Here is a 24,118-nt window from a genome sequence, read left to right as displayed (position 1 = left end):
TTTCCCCCCAAACTATCATGTTTTCTTTTAAAGATATTTTATAGTTTCCTAGTTAATACATTTTCCTACCATGTGACCTTGTAGCTCCATTTCTTTTCACACACACACACACACACACACACACACACACACACGCGCGCGCGCGCGCGAACACACGATATGATGGGGTATTTTCCTGAACCAAAAATGGATTTGTTATGATTTGGCCTCATTCGCCCTGTATTAATCCCCTAGATGCACCCATACACTCCCAAAATGCCCCTTTTGCCCTTTTGTTGCTCTCTGACATGGAAGGAACCCCTCCCCTGCTTTGTTCCATTTGACCCAGGCACCTTAGGGCAGCCCCTTTCCAAACAATCCATTTCTAATTGGCTGTCGGCAACCCCTTTCATCACTGAGCCTTAGCTTAGCTGAGACTGGCCAATCCACTGTGGGCCACCTGACCCAAGCCCTGTTTGTAAGGTCAAAAGGTCATCACCTTCCTGTATCCCTGACCAAGCACAGGGCTGCCCGAAAAGCAGCTAATTCCTTAGGAAAAGAAGCAGGAGGCTGGTAGTTGATGTATAAGACTGTTCACACACACACACACGTATACACACATGTATAGAAGCTATCTGTTTCATTCCAATTGTCTATTAGGTAGCTAAAAAGTTCTAGGCATTTATATTATATTACCTATCCCCTTTCATCCCTAGCTCCTATACCCTCATTTATGGATAAGGAAACTGAGGCTCAGAAGTGTTACCTTTGTTTCCTCTTTAAAACATAATTATCCTAAGTAACCACTTTCCCTCTGACTCATGATTTTCTAGGTTCAGTTAAAAAAGAGTGACCAATGATCAGCAATCTCTTATATGCAGAATTTGAGGAATATTCTGTTGACCAAAGCATACAATTGTTTCTACAATGGAAAGAATTGGATGTTCTTTAATTCAGCCTGTGAATTATTTTTAGATGGTGAAAAAAATTATTTGAGTGTTATTTATTTGTACCTTTATTTTCTGGCTTGTCCTAAGTAACTTTCTTGACCTCAGTAAAACCCATAATGCTTATTGCAGAAGGGGAGCACATCCAAGTTTTGACTAGCTCACACCAGTATTCCCTGGCAGCTGCAGCCAAAGAAGCCTTGGATCACACTAGTGCTCCCTGACAGCCCCAGCCAAAAAGCTGTGGTCTACCCTTGTCCTTACCATTTGACTTCATTCCACAGACACACAAATGAAATATAAATGTTTAGGTTTTAAAAGCTTTCCTTCCTCCTGTAGATATTCTACAGGTCAGGGAGACCCCTTAGGTCCTTCCAGAAATACGAGGAGGAGGAAGAAGGCAGGAATGTGGTCTGTAGCACCCATCAGTAAGCGGAGAAAAAGTCCACAGTTGCAAATAATTAAAGTAGTGCAAATTAAAACAACAATGAGGTCTAATTTTTCACCTATTAAATTAGCAATCCATTTTTAAATGATAAGGCTAACAAGTACTGTGAAGCTGATAATACACCCATTTCAGGGAGTTGCTGTAAATTGGAAAGCAGTTTAGTAGAATGAATAAAAAGCCTTAAAAAGTGTTTATATGTTTGACCTCATGTTTTCATTCCTAGGGATTTCCACAGAAGCAATAATTTAAAGGGAAAGAACATTTTATTGCTAGCATTTAGAAAGGAGAAATAAAAAAAAAACACCCAATAGTTGTGGGATGAGTTATTAAATCATTAAATGTCTGATCAGTGAAAATATTATGCATCTATTGAAATTATTATTATAATGGCTTTGAAGCACCATGGTAATGCTTATATTAGAGAAAAAATAGGATATAAAATTATGCATGAGCTGTGATTACAAGTAATTTTTAAATATCTGCATATAGACAAAGTGAACATGTGAAAATGAAAATAGCCATGGAAGAATATAGAATGAAATACTTTTTTTTCACCTCTGTGAATTATTATGTTTATAGTTTCATGTGGATGATTTTGGCTGCTTTGGTGCAGCAAAGTCAAAGGGCCAAGTTAGTGTCTATTTCCTCCACCTCTCCCATGGGTCAGGCTTAGAAAACATGGAGGGAGTTCTTAGCAGGCCTCATGGCTTGTGGGGATGAGGTAAGAGGACAAAGGGCCAGGACCCCAGTGCCAACCCCAGACCTTTCTTCTCCCTGCAGGACATCGCCGAGAATGGCTGTGTCTCCTCTGCAGAAGAGTCCCTGCCAAAGACCCTGCCATCCACACTGGAAGAGGCCAAGGACCCCAGACTTCGAGAAGACCGGAGGCCTATCACAGTCCACTTCGGGCAGGTATGTGCTGTGCACTTCCAGGTGGCTGGTTTGAGTTTTTGGTTTTGTCAAAAGCTGAAGCATGAGCAGCCATGGGTTCACACTGCAGCTCTCCTTCAGCAAAGCAACACCATGCTTTATGTACCATCAAGTGTTTGACTCTGGGTGGGGACAGCATGGCATTGGTCATCACTAGCTCCACTGTTGATAGAGTCATTAAATGTTCCTGCTGCCTCCCCCACTCTGAGGCACTGCATTTATGGTGCCGGTTAGCTAAGCATCTCATTAAAACACTTTGGCATCCCAGACCCTTCTTTGCATCTTCAAATAAAAGGCAACAAGCAAAGGCTTAAAAAAAATCAATTCGGAGTTCTTTATTAATGTACTTCCTGAAAATCAATATTGGGAGTTGTGCTTCTTGGAGTAAACATCCTTGCTGTAGGTCTAGAGATCCAACTCTGTACCCAACTGCTTACAAGGGTGCGAGCACTTAAAAAATTGTCTATTCATTTGATTTTATTTCTTTCCTCTTAAGTAATACACTCTTCCAGAAATTGAAATTTTCATCCATTTCCTGCCTGTGGTTCTCGTTTCAATTAAAAAGATAATATACCCTTCCCTACTTCTCTTCAATCAACTGCTCTACTTATCAAAGATAAACGTATTATGTGTGCTGTATGTGGTTTAGTTTGGTGCTTTTTGGTTTGATTTGGTATCTGAAACATGGCTCTGTTAGCAAGGTATGGTTGTAACAAGAGTTTGCAATGTTTCTTGTTGCTGCTGTTTGTTTATCTGATTGATTGATTTTCTGGCGCTGGGACTGTAACCAGGGACCTAGTACTCTTGCTCAGCCAGTACTGCTAAGCTTAAGTCACCGGATCCTTTAGCCATTCTCTAGATGAGGTATGATAAAGCTAGTCTTTTGACTTTTATTTACTGTAAGTAGGATTGCTAGTTCACCTCAGAAAGGGCCCAGAATCTTGCATTTAAACATTTCTTGTTTTGAGAGACATTTCTTAAGTGCTTTTAGTGTGTACCAGGCATTGAACTATTTAAAAATAAAGAGAACCAGACCCTTGAGATGGCTTAGCAGGTAACGATGCCTGCAGCCAAACCTGGCAGTTTAAGTTCAGTCCCCAGCTACTGTGTGGTAGAAGAAAACCGAGTCTCTCTCCCAATTTGCCATCTGACCTTCACATGTGGGCCATTGCATGCACACATCCCACATATGTAAGCAAACACACATAGAAAAAATAAGTAACAGTATAAAAAAGGGAAAAGAGAACCAGCAAGCCTTTCACTGTGGGTCATTGTTATAAAGCACAGCTGGCTGAAGCATGAAAATCATCCTTTTCTAATCAGTCTTTTTGGGTAGTATGCCCACACCTCATTAATTGGGGAAATCCACCCCTTTTCTACTTCCACATTTAAAGCGGCTATTCTAGCAACTGACAGGTACTGTAAAGCAGCAGCACTAACCAGCGTTTTCTCTGTCCACACCCTGAAACCCTGCCTCCTGTGGGGCTCAGGGTCTGTTGGAGCAATTCTTACCCCAGTTGCTGGCTATGTTTGCTGAAAGCACAGCTCTGGTTGTCACCAGCATGGCGTTCCAGAGTCAGCTTCCTGCTTCCCTTTGTCCTCATTCCTGCGCATAGGAACCTGCCCATGAAAGGAGCCCTTGATGGAGTCGGGAGCCCTTTGCAGAGAAAGAGGGGCGGGGGAGAGGGATTTCATGGTGTTAAACATTCCATTTTCAAAACACACAGAAAAGGAGGTCCTATTTGAAACAGAGAGACCTTCTTTCCATTTTAGCAAGAAGTAGAGAGAGGCTTTAATGTCATTTCCAGCTAAATGTAAGAATAAGAGTGTGTGTGCTCACACGGAAGGGGGATAAACAATTAAAAAAAGCCACCCCAAACTGTTGAAATAAGAACTGTCTGTGCCTTCACAGGTCTGCACACTGAAGAGGATGTAAGTGGCTTTCCCCGTTTGTCACTTCCCTCATGTGGCTGCTAGCATTATGCAAGTGTACAGGAAGGCAGGATTTTTTTTTAATGCATGCATGCGGATTAAGGTCAAGCCCCTAGTATCAGCCATGCAGTGGGCTCTCCCTTCCAGCTGCAGCCGCAGAGCCTACCCACAGCCATGAGATGCCTTAATTGAGACGTGCTGTCAAAGTGACAAACACATTTGCATACAGTCTACACTCTATTTATTTTCTCTGGAAAGGTCTACAGTCTGCTGTTGGTTGAACATTCTTAATCAGTTTGCTGTAAGTAAACTGCCAGCTAGCTCACTTGTGTCAGCCCCTTCTTCATTAGGTGACAGATTAGCTGGGGTGGGGGTGGGAGGCACAGAAACCCCAATCCCCCCCCCTTTTAACTCTTTCCAGCTTTACCCCTTGGTGGGTTGTCCTTCAGTCCTTCCTTAGGACCTTCTTTGATGGTCCATTGGTCACAGGAGTGCAGTTCCTTCTGGGCAGCCTGAGTTTTAAGAGTTCTTTCTTCCAGTTTTAAAATATTTGCTACATTCTTTTGTATTTTCTTTACTTGGCATTGTTCTCTAAACAATTTGAACTGGTGTGCATTCAAACTGTAGCCTCACTCATGGCATCTGGAAAGTCCCAGATCCTAGTCCTTGTCCAGTTTCTTTTCTAATCTATAACAAAGTGTAAGTGTCTGTGGTGTAAAATCTCTTCTTAAGGGAGAAAAACAGACCTCACGATATCTTATATGAAGGAAGGGACCATTGACCTTGTTTTGTGGATCAAGATCGAAAATGCCTGATCAAATACCTGAAAGGACCTGCCCAAGCCCACATCCCCAGTCCAAACAGTCTGACTCAGACCCAGCCAGATAGTGCCTGCTAACCTTCTAATTCTCCTCACCTCTCATATTCCTGTAGATTTTTTTCAAGTCCTCTTAGCTGGAACTAGGCTTAGTAATACACATCTGTAATCCTGGGTCTTGGGAAGCTGAGGCAGGAAGTGCATAGGTTTGAAGCCAGTCTGGGATAATTATGATACTCTGTCTCAAAAATAAATAAGGTGAAACAAAATAGAACAAGCAAAAAGTTCACTTAGCTGGCCTGTGAAAACCAGAACTGTTGGAATGGCCACATTAACCTTTCTACCTCACAACACTAGCTCTGCTGCCTAGGCAGGACGGCCCCCTTGAACTCATCCTACAGGGTGACAGCAAGAGGCCCTGTACAATGCCCTCAGCAGTGGTACAGCAGCTACCATGAGACAAACAGTGCCAAGAGTGGCTATTGTCTATTGTCAGGGAGAAAAGATAGTTTCTTATCCACTGTTCTCTTCAAGACTGGGACTATGTTTCTATTTACATAAAAGCAACCAGCCTCTACCCTTGTAGGACATAATGATAGAGACAGGCCTGTAATGAACAGAAAAAAAGAGGTCATGTATGTGCATGTATGTGTGTGCATTAGTGTAGGTGGGCAGGTCAGCAGACCACTAGCACTAATCAGTTTGCTCCTTCTACCATGTGAGTCCTAGAGATCAAACAAGTCATCAGGCCAGACAGCAAGCACCTTTACATACTGAACCATCTTACCAACCCCTAAAATGCACACCTTTTAAACAGAGACTAAAGCCAGGCAAGATGTTATGCCCTCATAATCCCAGCACTTGAGAGGGGATAGAAGCAGAAAGATCAAAAGTTCAAGTCCAGCCTAAGCTACATGGGATGCTGACAATAAATAGATAGATAAATAAATAAATAAATAAATAAATAAATAAATAAATGCTGGGCGGTGGTGGCACATGCCTTTAATCCCAGCTCTCGGGAAGCAGGTGGATCTCTGTGAGGAGGGAGGGAGAGAAGGGGAAGTGAAGAAGAAGAGAGAGAGAGAGCGCGCGAGCGAGCGAGCTGGTCAGTGGTGGCACACACCTTTAATCCTAGCATTCAGGAAGCAGGTGGATCTCTGTGAGTTTGAGACCAGCCTGGTCTGTAGAGCCAGTTCCAGGACAGCCAGCACTGTTACAGAGAAACCCTGTCTCAAAAAAACAAAACAAAACAAATTTGAATGAAAGAAAGAAAGAAAGAAAAAAGAAAGAAAGAGGGAGGGAGGGAGGGGAGAGAGAGAGAGAAAGAAAGAAAGAAAACAAGAAAGGAAAAGAAAAGAAAGAAAGAAAGAAAGAAAGAAAGAAAGAAAGAAAGAAAGAAAGAAAGAAAGAGTGAGTAAAGGGAGTATATTATTACCTAAGCCCTGAGGCTAAATGGTTGCTAAACATGCTTCAGAGTTTAAAGGGCTAAGTTACTCCTCACAGGATAAGCAGACAGTGACAGAACTGCCCAAACACCTAGCAAGGAGGAACTATGGGCCTGGAAGGGAGGATAGGGCATGTCTATGCCCTTTCCTGGGAGAAACTCTTCTCCCAAGACAGGGGTTCTGAGAAGGCAGAGAAGACAGGCTCTTCTGGGATGGGAAGTGGGAATTCTTTCCCGTCACTGTCTTAAGAAAGACAGCAGAGTAGGAACACCCACAGGAATACCACCATGCTATGACCCTCTCCCTTAGCGGGAGTCAGCAGAGGCAGCTCCTACACACACACACACACACACACACACACACACACACACCTCCTATAGAAACATTAACCTGTAGCTAGTCAAACATTCAATCTCTGGTCTCTGGGTACCTTGAATATCTGTATCCCCTAAAATGAGTTATAACCATCAGCTGGTAAGGAAACCAGTTTGGCTGTGCTCATGTCTGCTCTTGAACCAGTAGCAACACCTCTGCTTAGCTATGCACAGCCCTTCCTCCATCCCTACTAGAGAATTAGACAATGCTTGAATCCAGGGATGCTTGCTGGTAGCTCTGAGTGCAAGCTGCCAAGGCGCATTGAGAAAGAAGTGGGAAGACCAGTCCTCAGACCTTCCAGACTTGCTTCATATTTCCCACAATTCATTGATCAGCAAACTGAGTAATTGCTTGTTTTCCAATGTGCAGATTCCAAAAAATACATCTTGAAATGCTCCTCTCTTCTCATTCCATTTGAACAAAGGATTACGAGCTTTTTCAGTGTAAAGTTTAAAAAGCCATTTTGGGGCTAGGGTTAAAAGCACTGGCTGAGTTTTCTCAAGGATCTGAGTTCAATTCCCAGCACCTACATGGAGGCTCACAACTACCTATACCTCCAGTTCCAGAGGACCCAACTCCCATTTCTGGCCTCCATGGGTATCAGGCATACACATGATGTGTAGACATGCATACAAGCAAAAAACCCATACATAGAAAATCGTTTCAATTTTGTTTTGTATTGTGTTTTGAGGCATGGTCTCTGTATGTAGTCTTGACTATCCTGGAGTTTTCCTTGCTGCATAGACCAGGGTGGCCTGAGTTCAAAGGCATGGACCACCATGCCCATCCCTTAACAAACATTTTTTAAAAGCTATTTAAGCCAGAATTCCAATCAAACATCATGGTAGTATCTGGTGACCTGTCAGTCTCATGCTGAACTGAAAACACTACCAAGTCAGCAAATTCCCCCAACACCCTAGGCTCTGACTGTACTGACAAGTTCCTTCTGTGCCCATTAAGCTTGGAAGTTCCACATCATTCCCTGCAATTGAGCCATTCCTCACATACACATGTCCAGAGGTGTCCCATGTTCTCCTGACACCTCAGACCCCCAATTCGAACATACACTTCCTGCCAGACTTCTTCTGCATCCTCCTTTCCCACCTCAGAACCTGATTGACACACCAACCCTGAACATTGCTCAGTCCCCTCCTCCCCATCACCTTTCTCACAGCCTTGATAACAGGTCAAATGACCTCTCGCTCGAGTAACATACCTCCTGATTAGCATTCTACTGCAATACCCACGTGGCCTTGCAGATGCCATTTCACTGCCCTGTCCTAGTCTCCTCTTAATGATTCCACTTCCCCCTTGACCTGACTCAGGAGGTCCTTTACCTCTGTGTGTTCAAACCCAGAGCTGGTCCCTTTATAAGTCTCCTGGCTTCTCTGTACTCTGCACATGCCATTCTCTCACACAGCCTTGTGGTCGTTCCCCATGAGAACATGAGCCTCTGGAAAGTCCTCAGTCTCCAACGGGGCCTGACATGGAACAAGCAGTCTGTAAACATGCAGAGGTTTTATTATTGCTGTAACTATTAAACTGTACCATAATTCATTGGCTACTGTTTGACTTCCCCATGTGTACAGTGAGTTATTTGGTTTCATTTTTCAGTTACTATACTTACAATTTTGTTCATTTGAAGAAACAGTGAATATACCATTAGTGCTCAAAAACTATTTGCAAATTCCCTTTCCATGAACAGGGATTTGTTTCCAAGTTAAGGTGGCTTTGAGTGGTAAGAACTTGGATCCTGTCATATTGTACTGTTTGTGTCTTTATGAAGGCCTAAAATCAATCATGAATGCCCTTTCTGTGCACCCCAAGGCCACATGAATCTATGTGAGAGAGGAATGGGAGAACCGTAAGAGGGAGAGGCTCCTATGTCTGAGCTATGTGGAATGCAAACCACAAATAGCAGACCTGCAGTCCCAGCACTTGGGAGACTGGGGCAGGAAGGCTACTACACATTTGAAGCCAGTCTAGGCCACATAGGAAGACTGTCTCAAAAACTACGTATTTGGAGGTTGGGGGTTAGCTCAGTTGCTTAAGTGCTGGTCATGCTATGCAGTGTCCTGAACTTGATCCCCAATGCCCTTATAAAAAGCTAGCAAGGCATGCGTGTGTCTGTAAGCCCAGGGCTGGGTGGGGCCCATTCATGGGTGGTGCCCAAACTTCCCAGTCAGCCAGTCCAGCCAAAAATTCCAACTCCACATTGACTGAGAGACCTTGCCTCAAAACACAAAGTAGAGAGTAATTGAGGGAGATACCAGACATTGACTTCTGGCCCCCACGCATGCACAGGCAGATGTATACATCTACACACGTGCTTGTGCATGCACTAACACACACACACACACACACACTCTAATCAATCATACTAATAAAAAGAGCTCAGATTATGAAAACTCAGTGGATTTCTGTTGTAGCCTTCAACGTGGCCTCCTTGTGAAGCACCCCTTTCATTTCTGGAGCTAAAGGTACTAAAGAGCTCAGCAGTGTGGGCAGAGCTTCTAGTGTACTACGGAAACAGTCATTAAGACTGCCTCAGGCTGGTTTCCTTTGCTTTATGTTTAAAAACCATTTATTATATGATAATTGTCTTTCTGGGTCTGGGTTATCTCACTCGATATGATGTTTTCTAGCTCCATCCATTTGCCTGCAAAATTCAAGATATCATTATTCTTTTTCTTCTGTGTAGTACTCCATTGTGTAAATGTACCACATTTTTCTTATCTATTCTTCAGTTGAGGGGCATTTAGGTTGTTTCCAGGTTTTGGCTATGATGCTGCTATGAAAACCAGCCTACAAATCATAATCCCAGAGAACCTAGACAACAATGAGGACCCTAAAAGAGACATACATGGATCTAATCTACATGGGCAGTAGAAAAAGACAAGATCTCCTGAGTAAATTGGGAGCATGAGGACCTTGGGAGAAGGTTGAAGGGAAGGGGAGAGGAAGGAAGGGGAGCAGAGAAAACTGTATAGCTCAATGAAATCAATTTTAAAAAAAAAGAAGAAGAAAAAAACTGCCTCAGAATAGTACCAGTTCCATTCAGCCCAGGTGAAGGATGGATAGAGAAGGTCAAGGTAACAGTCCGTCTCCCCCAACACCACCCTCCTCTTGGGGCCTATGTGCTAGGGCATCAGGTTGCACCTGTCTTACACACAGGGAATCTGGCTTGTCCAAGAGCAGCTGAGGGAGAACTGTAGCCTTGAGTTTCTCACTAGCTTCAACTGCCATGTGATTCTCCAAGCTATCTTTCTGGGGACGGGTCTTGAGGTTTTTCTCTCCCCAGCAGGACAGGCATGCAGATAACAAGGACTTGTCCAAAAGTATGCAGCTCAGAGGAGAATTTAGAGTTTGTTTCAGGTCATGTTATGGCCTGAAGCTTGGATCTTCCCCAGCTCTGCTGAGAACATGTCTTCCTGGGTGCATACTGTTAATCTGGTGCAAAAGCTGGGCCAGTGGCACAGGATCTCGGGATGTTGGACCACAGTAAGGCTTTGTTTCTGGTTTCCTTTCAGACTTTAGGCCCTCCTTAACATCTCTGTGCCTCAGTTGGTGCCAAGACAAGTGTACTAGTATACTGCGCCTGGTGGGGACACCATGAGCCAAATCCGCCATTAATTACAAGAACATTCTGGGTACTTTCCTTGTATGTGAAGGGGAAGTGAATACAGGAGAGCTGCTTGGTATTGGCCAGATCAGGTGCCTGTCCAGCTCTGAAGACCAAGGAAGGGCAAATATCAGGAATTTCTATTAATATGGACTCACAAGAGATATGAAATCTAAAAGAAAAAATTGTTGGCTATGATTATGGTCCAATTCTGGTATCAAATCAAAGTTAGCCTGGCCTTTCCCAACTTTTTCAAGTACCATTCTCAACAGGCTGTCCTATGCAGTGGCAAGATGACTTACCACTGCCTACCACACCCTTCTCAGTATAACATCAGCAGGAAAAGAAGTAACTTCCACACAAGACACGAGCTTGACTGACTGAACCAGCTTGGGTTCTGTGTTCATCTCCTCAGCAGTGATCCCATGGATGCACACACCTAAGAAATGAAGAAGGGGTAGTTCCTGTAAGGGAGCAGGACGCCTGGGAGGAGGACAAGAGCAAACTAATAATGTACAGGAAGCCCCACAGGAACTTGTCCTTGCCTCTCGTCCTGTTCCAGAGAAGAGTTCATACCCAAACCTGAGGAAGCCTATGATGCTGAGAGTCAAAGGCAGACATCAAGTAGAACACAAAATTTTTTAAAGGGGGCTTGGAGGTGGAGGCTACTGGCACACACCTTTAAACCCAGCACTCAGGAAGCAGAAGCAGGTGGGTATCTGTGAGTTAGAGGCCAGCCTGGTTTACAGAGTGAGTTCCAGGACAGCAAGAGCTACACAGAGAAACTCTGACTCGAAAAACACATAAAAAGCCAGAATAGAGGGAAATGGAAAAGTATGTCAGTGTGTAGCAGGAAGGTTAGAGCTGGGCAAAGGAGCAGCATGCTTCTTGCAATGGACAGTGGCAGGGTCTGCAGCAGTCCATAGCCAAGAACCTAGGTCGTGGACCAGAAAGTACCACTAATGGCTCCTCTGTCCCATATCTGTGAAAACAGACATGGCAGTGACTTGGTCCCTTACTTCACAGAGCTGTCAGTCCTGTAGTTACTGGCTTAAAGGCAGTAAGCTAAGAGGCATCCCCAAGGTCTTTGCATTTAAACCCCAACTAGTTTGTTGTGAGCCTTGTTTCCCTGCACAATCCATAGGGGATCCATCATTATTGCAGAGCATGTCACTACAACCTGGGTGCGGTATTCAATACCCTCTCACTCCAGACAAGACTCTTTAGCCTAAGATCGGTGAGAGTCTTTGATATGTGGGGAAGGTTCCAAGCAGGAGAAACTGCACTTGACAGCTCTTTCGGCCATTCTGAGATGGGAGGTTAGCTTCTTGTGAAGTCCTGGACACCCCACCTTTACCCTAAGTTGTCACCACTTGCTCTCTCCAGTGCTCACACTGGAGAATTCTTACCTTTGAAACTGTTGTATTAGTCCAAGACACGACCTCCAGAAGAGTCAACTAAAACTACAAAGGAATAGAATTTGAGCAGGTTGACTGATGGAAGAAGGTCTGAGTAGACTTTGTACCCGGAAAATGTCTTTTGTCCTTCCCTCACATAGATGGTGCCCTTCCAAGGTGTTGACCTTCTGACAGCCCTGATGGACAGCCCTGAGGCTGAGAGACAGGCTGTTCCCAGCATTACTTTTGTTATGACATCTCCTAATGTCACTTTTTTTTATTTTTATGTATATATGTATGTGTGCCCTAGTGTATGTGTGTGCACCATATACATGCAGGAGCCCACAAAAGTCAGAGGAGGGTGTTAAATCCTCTGAAATTTGAGTTGTAGGCAATTGTGAGCTACCTTGTGGGTGCTAGGAACCAAACCTAGGTCCTCAGCAAGAACAGTGAGCACCCTAACCACTGACTCCAGTCCTTCCTGATGTCTGTGTCTTCTGTTTTAGAGTGGCTTACTCTGCCCTTGGACTTCTAAAACCTGCCCTTCCCTAGTTCAACCATGGTGTCAATCCTCCACCCCTTTACATCTCAGGGGACATTAGAAAGCATTGCAAGTACTGACATAGATGTAAAGAATGTGCTCCCCAACCCCACTCTGGATTCCCTGTATAATCAGAATAGCACCCCAACCTTCACGATCCAGCCATACTCCACTCTGGCCAGTTCCTTTCTACACTGGAAGGCCCTGTCAAGCTCACCCTAAACTGAGATGAACCCTTCCTTTTCTCTAGCCCTAGAGACATTGCATTCATTTATTTACCAGCTCTTTATGAACACTGGCTCTAGGTCAGAACTCCAGGCTGGATGTAAGGAGAACTCCAGTTCTAATCAGCTCCTGCCATTTCTACCACCAATATCATCTTTCCTCTTCTGCTATACCCAACAGGACCCTGGTACCCTTTCCAAGCACCCCTACTCCACTAAGCCCTCCCTGGTGCTTCCTGGCTGCCCTGAGCCAGCTCTATCCTTGCCAGCTGCTTCCTGATAGTAACTCAATAAGGCATAGTATTGGTTTCATGGCTATCCCTGGCATCTCAAAGGGTCTGGCACAAAAAAGCTCCTTGTGAAAATTTGCGGGGGGGGGGTGACCTCAAGGTAAATGAGGAAAAGGAGCTGCAGGCTTGCCTCAAGCAAGCCCTATCCATTCAGTAGAACAGGAGGCAAGAGCAAGAGTAGTTGTTCTGTGGTGCCCAGTGTTGGAGCAGTGTCCTCAAGCCTATCCCCACTCAGTAGGGTGTCTGCCAAGACACTGACCAGGACCTTAAAACATCATTCTTTAAGGGTCTATGTCACAGCTACTCCAAGTCCAGCCAGAGAGATATTGAAACCAAGACAGTAGTGGAAAGTCTCAGTGAAATGCCAAAGGAGGCATTTTCTAAGGTTAGAATCCTCAGGGCCAGAGGTGGGAAGTTTATACCAGTAGGGAAGAAGAAATAAAACATACATTATGAGAGAATCAATTCAGTATCCTTGGTTAGACAGGGAGTTTTGCTCAGTGACCACAGTGTGTGCTAGGAGCTTCCTATCACACATCCAACTCAACCCCCATCTGGGCACTGCCTACAGACCAGGGAAATTATTAACCTGACCATGCGCTTGAAAAGGGAGTCACAGGATCATCCAAGATATGTAGGTTAGAAGGGGCCAGAGGCCCTGAGGTGGTTCTCTGCTGTGCTGAACCACACCCTTCAAGCCTGGTGTCACTGAACCCTCTCAACAGTGGATGCCAAGTGTCCTAGAGAGGTCAAGCAACCTGAGCAAGGCTGTTCAGTAAGTGGCAAGAACAGAACTAGGCCTACCCATCCAATGCCAGAGACTGGGTTCTCCCCAAGCCCTCTCCAACTCCACTGCTTCACCAGGCATGCTTGACTCTCTAGGTCAAGGTCCCTTGGCTGCATGTCTCAGACTCATGTCTGCTGCTTTGACTTGGAACATTACTTTGTGCAAGCACCAGTTTCTTTAATGCAGGGGTTTTCTGAATGCTCAGCAGAGACTTGGATTTTCTCATGTCCTCTTCCCCACTTGGCAGATCTGGGGGTTCCAGCAGCTTCTTATATCTAAGACTGCATAGTATCCTTCTGCACACATCACTCCTGCCATATGAGCAGATAGTCTGAGGCCTTGCACTTCCTTTAAACACAACACTGACTCTTTCGGGACTTCATGAGCTCACTCATTCACTCATCTGATGCATTGGAGGCCAAGGCCCTGAGGTTGCAGGAAATGAGATGTTTGCTACCTCGATGGCATTCAGTGGCTGAGAGAGGCAGTCCACAAACACTACAAAGATGAAATGCTGATGGGCACGTGTGCAGGAAGTGGAGAGCAGAGCAGGCATCCCCCAGGAGGGAGCATTCCAACTATATCTAGACAAAGTCCCCACAATAATCACCGTGTATTGAACAGAGCCAGAGTGGGGGTGAGCATTCCAGACAGGCCAGTGGGACTTCAGGGAAATATTGGCCAACATGGGCACTGGAGGCCAACAGGTAAGAACTGGGCAGTGATAAGCATTGGAGGGTGCTTAAATTGCACCCCATGAATGGCTCGGAGCCAGGAACAGGTTGTATTCAGAGGACTGGCTACTGAGACCTGGACAGCTCGGGCAGACGTAGGTAAGTTAGAAAGGACATCACTAGTATTTGAGGTGAGAGCTTGGGGAGCTCAACTAAGGGCACTGATTACATGAGTGAGTCTGAGGGGACTCACAGGCCAGAGCACAGCAGGTGACTAAGCGCCTTCCATGGGATCTGCTGGAATTTAAGGTAGAGTGACACAAAGCTAGACACTGACTGCATTTATCCCCAACACCCTCAGCGGGGATTTGCAGCAGAGACTGAGACAGAGGGAGTATCCACTGGGCTGTGCAATCAATGAAACCTCCTCTGCAGCCCAGGGCAGAAGCCCAGCTGAAATCTACAATGCCTCCGTCATTGAAATGGGTGTAGCTTTCCTGTTCTTACAGCTGTTTGTTCTCCCAGTCATGTCTCTTCATCCAACTATTTATGGCTTCCTCCTTCCATCCCAGGTTATGGACTGTTATGGTCTCCCTCCTTGGATGGCCAACTCTTCACCATCTGCTAAACCAGCTTTCTAGGCATGCCTGTGCTGCTGGGAAAAAAATGTGGGTTGTTTCAATCCCGCCATTGGCCATTTTTGCAAACCCATAGGAACGCCAAGGATCCCAAAAATAAATAGCACTGTGTCTTGGTGCATCAGGGCTGGAGTATGGAAATAGAGACACTGTATAAATAATGCATATTTACAGAATAAATGCACCAGTACATTAGTGTACAGCCATAACCAAATCACCTAGTTTAACGGTTGCAGGAGCTGTAAGGAATTGCCAGGTGACTGGCCTCCATCCATCAGCATGCATCAGCATCAGAAATGACCACTGAAGGGAAAGAGGGTCCTCCTACCTTGAGGCCTTTGGTTTGAAGCAACTGTTGAAATGGCAGGTGGGTACCTTGACACACAGCCTCTCTGCCAAGGTGTGACACCTACTGTGGCCGTGTGTCCCTGCAGATGTCTTGAGGTCTGCCACCAAGCAGAAGGCTGATTAGCACCAAGTTGCAGGATGTAATGGGTTGTACCTCCAGGAAGATGGCTGACTGGGCAAAAGGATTTTCTAATTATGCAGATCACTTTGACTTGCAAAGGGAGCCAGTGAGTTGACTTCCTGAGTGAATTCCCAGAACCTGTAACTTTCAGGGCTGGGTTTTCACAGAGTCTCTGTCCATCTCTGCCACCCCACTCTGAGCTCTGAATCCCACTGAGCATCTGGCTCCAACAGCTGGAGCTCAGAAGTAGCTAACAGAATGGCCACTGGAGTGGGCACCCCTCCCCCTTGATTGTAATGGCACAATGCTGGATTTCAGTATTTTAAATGAAAAATATATGCAGTTAGCTGTGCACTGACAATGTCCTTGAGGATTTGACAGTAAGATTTTCCAGCAGTTGGTCTTCGTTAGGATCCTGGCGGTGTTTAATAAGGCAGTCGAACTGCTGGCACCTCGGGTTCCTGTTTGTTCTCTGAGGGCTCAGGGGCTGCTGCGGTAAGCACATCGACCAGAGCTGATCATTACAAGGGCGTACGCCACCATGAATAAAAATGTCACACGTTTTCCCATCTCACAGCGGTACAAAATGTCAGTCCTGTCAAACACACATTGCAGGGAGCTGTGTGCAGTCCGTACAAATTGGAAAGCTGCATATTCCCCCAGCCTTCTGATATTCTTCATTTGAAGCTGAAGAAAAACAGTTGTTAACCTATTAGCTAGGATTTTAAACTCTGCCGAGGTGCTGGATGGTAGACTTTGACACAGATAGGAATGTATTCCAGTGTCCAAGAATTTTAAGCCAAGTTCTCCATCCATTTGTTCCTAGAGATGGAGAAAGGGGGAGAAAAAGGAGCAACTCCTCTGTCTAGCAAACCCAACTATCTGTCTTTAACAGACACACTGGGGAAATTTTGGGATATTTCACATCTAAGCTTCCTAATACATTCCACTAATAAATAATAATAAATAATCATGTCTGCATTCCATAGATACATAGAGATAGATAGATAAATGAAAGGCTCTTGCTTTGGCCTTTCCTAAGCCTGCCAGGTTAGGATACCTGATCAGAAGCAAGCCAGGAATGTTACTAGTGTGTTGAGGACAAAGTAACCTAGGTGATTGGGGATAACAACTGGTTGGGGCAGGCACCTGAAAGAATCTAATGCTAGCATCTCGCTCATAGGTGGACATTCATTCTGCTCTTACCATAAGCCAGGCCTGTACCAGGAACTAGAAGTATTGATGTCAGAGAGAGAGAGAGAGAGAGAGAGAGAGAGAGAGAGAGAGAGAGAGAGAGAGAGAGAGAGACCGACCTCCCTTCTTAGGGAGAAGAAGAGAAGACGCTCCACTGATTTGAGTGGGGAGAGTGGAGAACATGTAAAGAAGGTAAAACAGCCTTGAGGCAAAACTCTGTCAGGTGGGTGAGTCGAGGCTCGGTTAGGACCAGTGTGTGTTGGGACAGGTACATGAAACATAGAGCAGGTGCTTTCAGGGACGACAAAAGAGAGCTAATTGTGATGGGCTAATAGGTGAGGCCATGGGGGCATGGCCCAGGGCTTTGACAGCTTACTGAGCACAGGGATGTTCTCTTGGGCTGGGAAGTGAGAAGTTATGGAGTATTCCTGTCTGCACCACTGCGAAATCAGGAGGAAGCTTTTATTTTCATTTCCTACTGCTGTACTATTTGAGTGGACACCATTCCAGAGATGATAAATGAGTCTTGCTTTTGCTGAGCTGGCCCTGGCGCTTAATCTACTATGCAAACTCTCACCAATCAGGGCTCAGGCCTAGAGAAATACAAGTGACTTCTCAGGAAGACCTTCCCATGGGGTCAGAGCAGACATCACTGTATAGAGAATAGCCCCATGGAGGGGGAGCAGTGCCCTGGGTTCAAGAAGCATATGTCACCATCTGCTTTCCTCTGCTCTGTATGTGCTGGATGTCATGGAAAGTATGTGCACTCATGGCCATACCTGGGCTTGAATTCTGTCTGTGCTACCTGTTAGCTGTGAGGCTCAGTCTCAATGAGTCACTGAGCCACATTGCCTCACGGTTTCTGCCTTTTATGGCAATATCACAATCTCTGTAGCAGTGTTGAGACCAGTTGTCTGCCGAGCTCCTAGTACAGACCCGGTGCACAGCATGTGCCAAGAGCCAGCAGCCTCTGTTGGTATCAGATAACATCTGGAGGGCTTCTTTCTCACCTTGCCACCAGTGAGACTCCTGGACAATGCCACCCAGGCACCCCTGATGGGATCCCAGATGGCCATCAAGTAGAGGGAGCAGCAAAGCACCTGCCTCCTGCTTCTGTTTGGGCCCCCTGTCCCTGCCCAGCCACCAGCCGCATCTGGTACCCGACCTCCAACAGCCAATGGGATGCCACCTATTCAGGCCCTGCACCTGCACCAACTAAAAACAAAGGGCTCCTCTCCCTTGACCCCTGTCTGGCCCTCCTCCTCCCCTGCCGCTGTCTCCCATGCTGGCTGGGTCGCCCAGCCACCATGCAGCCTTCCCTCCCAGCTGCCTGGCTGCTTTTGTTCAGCATGTGAACTTCCCTGTCAGCTGAGCTCCTAGCACGGGGAGTAATCAGGAGTCTTGACAAGGCTTCAAACCACAAATGCCACTACAAATTAACCAACACCACTACAAAATACTACTCCTGTCAACATTGGAAAGAGTGCGGCTATTCAGGGCAGCCTAAGAGGCTTTCAGCTAAGCATGCAGGTGTCGTTGGCAGGGTATGGCAGCAAGCCCTGGATCCTGAGCCCAGCCTCCCTGGAGACCACTTGCCCAGACCCCTCTACAGGTGCTGCACTTTTCCTTCAGAACCGCCTTCAGTCCCAGATGCCCTCTCAGTACTCAGTCAGGTGGCACCTCAGGACAGCAAGCTTTGGGCATATGAAAACTACCCTCTAGGCAACAGACAGCCAGAGGCTTTAGCACATCCCAAATATCTCCCTGTATGCTAGGATGAAGGGTGACAGACTTCTGTTTTTCTATGTGTAGAGTGGGACCCTAGCAGAGCCTTCGTCCCAAGTTGATCAGCATCACCGGTATGTTCTGGGTATCCCAAGCTCTTAAGGTTTGGTGTACAGTGCCCCACACTCCCAACCTCCCTTCTCCAGGATGAGTTCCTTCCTACCATATTGTGTGGGTGGACTCTGAGCAAGCAGATGGCCACTCTGCTCAGCCTTAAGGTTAGGGTCCCTCCTTTTCAGCATTTGCAAGAACAGCCAGCAAACAAGGACTTATTACCTCTGCAAATGCTTTGGGACCAAGGATCTCCAGCTCATTCTCATGTCCTGCTGAGCTACTCAGACCTAGAACACATCACCAGGGCCTGGGTATGCTGCAGCTGGCCTGGCTGAAACCAAAGCAGAGCCATGCATTTGATCCTCCCCAACAAGAAGGGTCAGCTCAGACGTGGCTGGACGAAGAGAAGTGGAAATAATGACAGGAGTTGGGAGACAGAAGAGAGCCATGGCCCAGAGAAGCTGGTTGGGCATTTCAAAGGATACACTCCACAAAAATATCACTTCAATACTCTCCCTTTTGGAGGCATATCAAAAGAAGCCCTCTTTTATTTCCATACCTTGCATAATAGCAGATTTCCAGTCCCAAAGAGTAACAGAGCCTTGCTCCTGGCCCAGAGGCCCTTTGTAAGCTATAGAAAGCTTTGTCTTCCCCTCCCAACAGGGTCTGCTTCACACACAGGTCAGAGTATTGATGTGAATACTAGCCAGGAAAATTAACCAGGTGAACTCTTCCCTCATTAAATAGCAACAGAGTGTAATTGTGAATTCTTTCACGCCCGCTCTGTTCCCAGCACATTCCCAGGACAAACTGAGACACCCAGGTCCCATCTAGCTTCCCCTCAGCCTCTTCTTTGGAGCCAGATGAGGTCCTGTGGGGAAGGAATGATACAGATCACATATCGTACAGAAGTGATTGTGGTCACCTTTGGACCAGCCTAGGAGATCAGTCCTCGCAGGCAACTGCCCCTTTGGTTATGCCCACCTTTTCTGGCTCCAAAGGAACAGAGCTTCCTCCCCACTGTGTCCTCCCAGGAAGGTTGCATCTCCCTTTCCCTTGCACACCAAGCTTGGCATGTTCAGCCCTTGAGTTTCCTCAGACATTTGTCCCCTTGGACCTCAGTGACTGCCTCACCTCCTGACTAGCATTTCATCTCTTTTCATGGCCCTATTTTCCCATAAGGACACTGAAGGGTTAATCCTAGGAGGGTTATTCATTAAGGATAGATGGATTTCACGTTGATTCCTAAATGGTCCCTATCCCAATGTAGACATCACGGAACCACCACCACCATCCCCAGCAGCTAGTAATTGTCTTAAGATGGTGACCCTCTTCTGCAGGCCTGTCTTTTACTCTGTGTGTCTCTGGGCAAAGCCTTAACTCCCCTTACCTGTGTAACCCAAAGCAGGAGCCCTCTCACTCCTTGTAGAGGTCTCTCTGAGGTAGCAAATGTGCCTGGTGGACAGGCAATGCCCATGACACATACAGATTGCTCCCTAGACATCTGGGATGCCCCTCCTTTCTCGTGTACACTAAGCTGTCTGCCCTGCAAGTCAGTGCCAGCAGATGAACATTTTCCACCCCACAGCCATATGCAGGGCGCCTGCTCACCCGTGCTGCCCAGGTAATTAAGTTGATATTCCCAACGCCACTTCCCCCCTGACCTTTGAGAAACAATGTGTTTTGCTGCATCAACAAATTAGCTACAAATCAGATGCTGTCCTTGTAAATGGGGGTTTCACATACAATGAGCATACTTAACCTGGCCCCACATAGCTGACAGAGAAATACCCAGGGCCAGGCCAAAACTGATAAAAGGCCTTAGAGGCTTGCTGTACTCTGGGACCTCTGTACCAAGCACACTCTCAGGCCTTCCTCCTCTTGTGTTCACATCTTCCAGTGGGTTCCACAGCTAGAAGTTAGGCAGGCCTTCATGCCTAAAAAGGAGCATCTTCCTGGCTTCCTATCAATTCTAAGCTCCAAGAACACTATGTATCCCTGATTGCATCCCTCCCTCTTTCCTCCCAATAAGTTGGAAGAAAAACCACCCTTCTTAGCCTTTAGCATTCAAGGACTCTTATCTCTGACTCCACCAGCCCCTCAAATCTAAGTCTGCCCCATCTACATATTCAACCGCATTCTGCTCTCCCTGGAGCACTGTGGCTCCCCTGTACCAAGCACCCAAACTCTCTAACACCCACATCTGGTTAAAAAAAAATGGTCCCTCTGCACCTGCACTGACTGTAACATTCCTGTGTTCCCCTGCCTTGTGACTGACCACTCTACTCTAGTCCCATTGACCTACGGATTTCTGCATCTGGTACAACATAGATTCCACTCTGATGAATCACCTGTCCTTTTTAGAAACAAAGGAAAAGACATAGGTCACCTTCTTGTCAGTGTTTTCTCCTAAGGCACACATCCCTAACACAGATGGGACAAGGGGTTCCAGATGACTTGGACAAGAATAGACTTACAATGCCTGCCTTCATTCTTCTGCTGTGTGACCTCATACCAGTTATGTAACTTCTCTTGACTTCTGTTTCTTGTCTCTGTAGTGGAAATAAACCTCTAACTTGCTTTACTAAGAACTAGGAAGCTCAAAAGGTAGAAATTGGGTAGAAAATCTTTGAAAGGAAAACATAAATAAAAGAGATTATTTAAAAGTCCAGTGTCCTTCAGCAGAACCTGGTTGAAGTCACACCTTGGAAAGCCAAGGATGTGTCCCAGAATTTTTTCTGGAAGACCTGAGAGTGTGACACAAATATGCAATTGGGTGGCCTTCTCTAATCCTCAGGACCCCACCCTGAGCCTCCAATGGTTCTAACTTTGTTCTTGGAGTGTCCACAACAGTGTTCCGACAAACAACTCCCGGGGGTCGGCTGAGACCTAACACACACCAGTGTGCAGAGCCAGTTCTGAACTTGCCCAGAAGCAGAAGCACTGTGATGATGAGAGTCCACCTCCTCCTAAACATTTTTTTTCCTTGATGGAAGTCAGACCTCACTAGAGCATCCACTGATGAAGAGAATGTACTCTCTTGTTCTTCTGTGAGGCCCCAGGCCTTAACCCTGCATAGCTATTCCATTGGTATCCAGGGGAAGAGCCCTTCCAGTGTGCAACCTTCGGGAGGTCCCTCAGCGCCAACCCCTCCTGCCACATGCAGCTCAGGAAGTGTCAAGTATGCCAATAGCAGGACTTCTAGACAATGACCCCCACAAGCTGTGTGTCCATCCCCAGGGTCCTAAGGTTCACATATGATGTTAGTGCTATGCCCTGCGTAGCCCTGCTCTGCTCCATATTACAGCCTGTCTGGCCTCCCCTTGTGGACCATGAGAATTCAGAGGCCTGAGCCCATCCTGTTTCAGCACCGTGTTCCATACAGTGGGGAAGATTAGTGAATCTCTGCCTCTTACTTGTATTCCTTATGTGCAGGCCCTGATGTGGCCCTGTACCCTAGCTGCTTACAGGGGGCGCGGAGCTACAGTCAGCAAAGCAGGGGGTTCAGGGATCTCCCAGTTCATGGTAACGACTGTCACTAACCCTACCCAGCTCTTTAGTCTCTGAGCCCCAGCTCATGCCATGTCCCCTCAATCCAAGGTTTCCCTTCCCACTGAGGCTGTCTTTTGGAAAGCAGTGTGTCTTCCTGGTTTTCTTCAGCCTCTCTTTCCACCTGTTCTCAACTCTCTCCCCCCGCCCCATCATGCCTGTCCTTGTCCCCAGGGCATCTGTCCTGGTTTATTTGGAAAACTGCAGCCACCATAGCCCAACATCCCTACCACTTCCTCCTCCAGAAATAGACACTTCCTACTATCCTGTCTTGACACTGAAGCCAAGGTTTGCCAGTCACCAGGCTAACCTGGATGGAGTCTGGCCTCTGACAGAGGATCCAGAGAGCACCCCACAAATCGAGTGTTCTAACATTCAAAGCTAAAGAAAGACTGCTCAGCACTGTACTCGGCACCCCCTCACTCCTCCAGGTGCCTGCTTGCTTCTACACAGGTCCCCAGGGCCCCCCACACTTGTGGCAGAGTACCCTGATAATTGGTGCTGCCACCACCCCCTTCCTTCTCCCTGAGCCCTAGGGGACTTTACTGTACACCCTTGAGATGTTCCATTCACTCCTAGCAGCCAACCTGGGAAGGCGGCCCTGGCCTATGTTCCCACCACTGCGTGCTTTAGATTAGTGTGTGCAACTACCTCTACATGCAGCTCCCTGGAGCTCTGTCCTCCATGATGACAGCCTGCAGGGAAAGCACAGGAGGAGTGTGCTGGTGGTGATGGCTGGTGTGTTCAGCACTGCAGACTGCACTTCCCAGGATGTCTGAGAGTATTGCGAGGAAGGAAAGTCTGTTCTTAAGAATTTAGGATACATTTCTTTTTTATATTCTATTTTGCAACACATTAGGAGTGGTTTTTAGATATTGAAGTAATGTAGAGCTTCTCAGGTCACATATTCTTTCTTTATTTTTAAATTTTATTTTTATTTTATGAATATTAGTGTTTTGCCTCCGTGTATGTCTGTGTGAGGGACCTGGCACGGGTCTCCTGGAACTGGAGTTACAGACAGTTGTGAGCTGCTATGTGGGTACTAGGAATTAAGCCTGGGTCCTTTGAAGACCAATCAGTGCTCTTAACATTGGAGTCATCTCCAACGCCAGGATACAACGTTTTTTTGAAGAAGCTCATAGTTTGAGATTGTGGTAGTGTTGAGTGTGTGCAGGACACAGCATCTTTGGCTGTACTGTCAAGCGTCTCCAGAAGGAACCGGACATCCCACAGCATTTCCCAGACTTGTGTGACTGGAGAACCCAACTCCCCTTTGGGCAATGAATCTCCCAGGGCTAATTTGAGAGATACCCCCTTCCACTGAGATCACATAAGCTGGCAAGTGGCATGATTAGGCGTGCTTTTTACTTTTTATTTCTTTAGGTGCAGAAGATGGGTTGAGAGATGGAGAGGCTGGAGGTGGGGAAGGCTGCTAATAGTGGCAGCTGCTGGTACCCACAGGCAGGGATAATCAAGATCTCACTAAACCATCTAGGGTAGAGATGCTGTTGCCCATGGTGCTTACATGGGGACAGGGAACCCTCAAATGGTTATTTCACAGCAGAGAGTAACCACATGCCAAGCACTCTGCCATCAACAGGGATGGAAATAATGCAGGCCAAAGGTGACATGCAGTTGAGGACAGTGGGACAGACAAGATGGTTATGCAGCAGTAGAACTCCAAGCATGAAAGAAGCAGGGCAGGTGGCAGGGTTGGGACAGGACACCTCTTCTTCCTTAGGGTGACTTAGTAGCTCTGTCCTACATACTTCCTGTAAGCCATGAAGAGAAAGAAATATGGCAGCCATGCCCATCCTCTAGGCAACACCCCCAACTTCCAGCTAACAGCCAACTACCCAACTACCAGGCAGCTTAGCCCTCGTGCTCCGCTAATGATCTGGGAAGTCACAGTTCATTTCCACTCGTGCCTGCTCTCTGAGTGCTGCCTCCACCAGGATCCTCGGGGATGACTATGACATCGGCTGTGCTTTCCGGGGGTCAGATTCAGAGACCATGTCAAG

General features: G+C 46.5%; 1 protein-coding gene across 12 annotated transcripts in view; it reads left to right on the top strand.

Moving 5' to 3' along the window:
- Nucleotides 1-24,118, top strand: part of Dennd1a (DENN domain containing 1A) — a 552,823-nt gene that overhangs the window by 503,484 nt on the left and 25,221 nt on the right. For all 12 annotated transcript variants that reach the window (XM_050124870.1, XM_050124871.1, XM_050124877.1 and 9 more), the window contains one exon: nt 2,155-2,286. In XM_050124870.1, the coding sequence (XP_049980827.1) occupies nt 2,155-2,286 (132 nt within the window). The remainder of the gene's footprint in view (nt 1-2,154; nt 2,287-24,118) is intronic.

The sequence above is a fragment of the Alexandromys fortis genome, unplaced genomic scaffold (assembly GCF_014885135.2).
Source record: "Alexandromys fortis isolate MF-2015 unplaced genomic scaffold, M_Fortis_MF-2015_v1.1 scaffold_228, whole genome shotgun sequence".
Taxonomy (NCBI): domain Eukaryota; kingdom Metazoa; phylum Chordata; class Mammalia; order Rodentia; family Cricetidae; genus Alexandromys; species Alexandromys fortis.
This window is presented reverse-complemented; position numbering and strand designations above follow the sequence as displayed.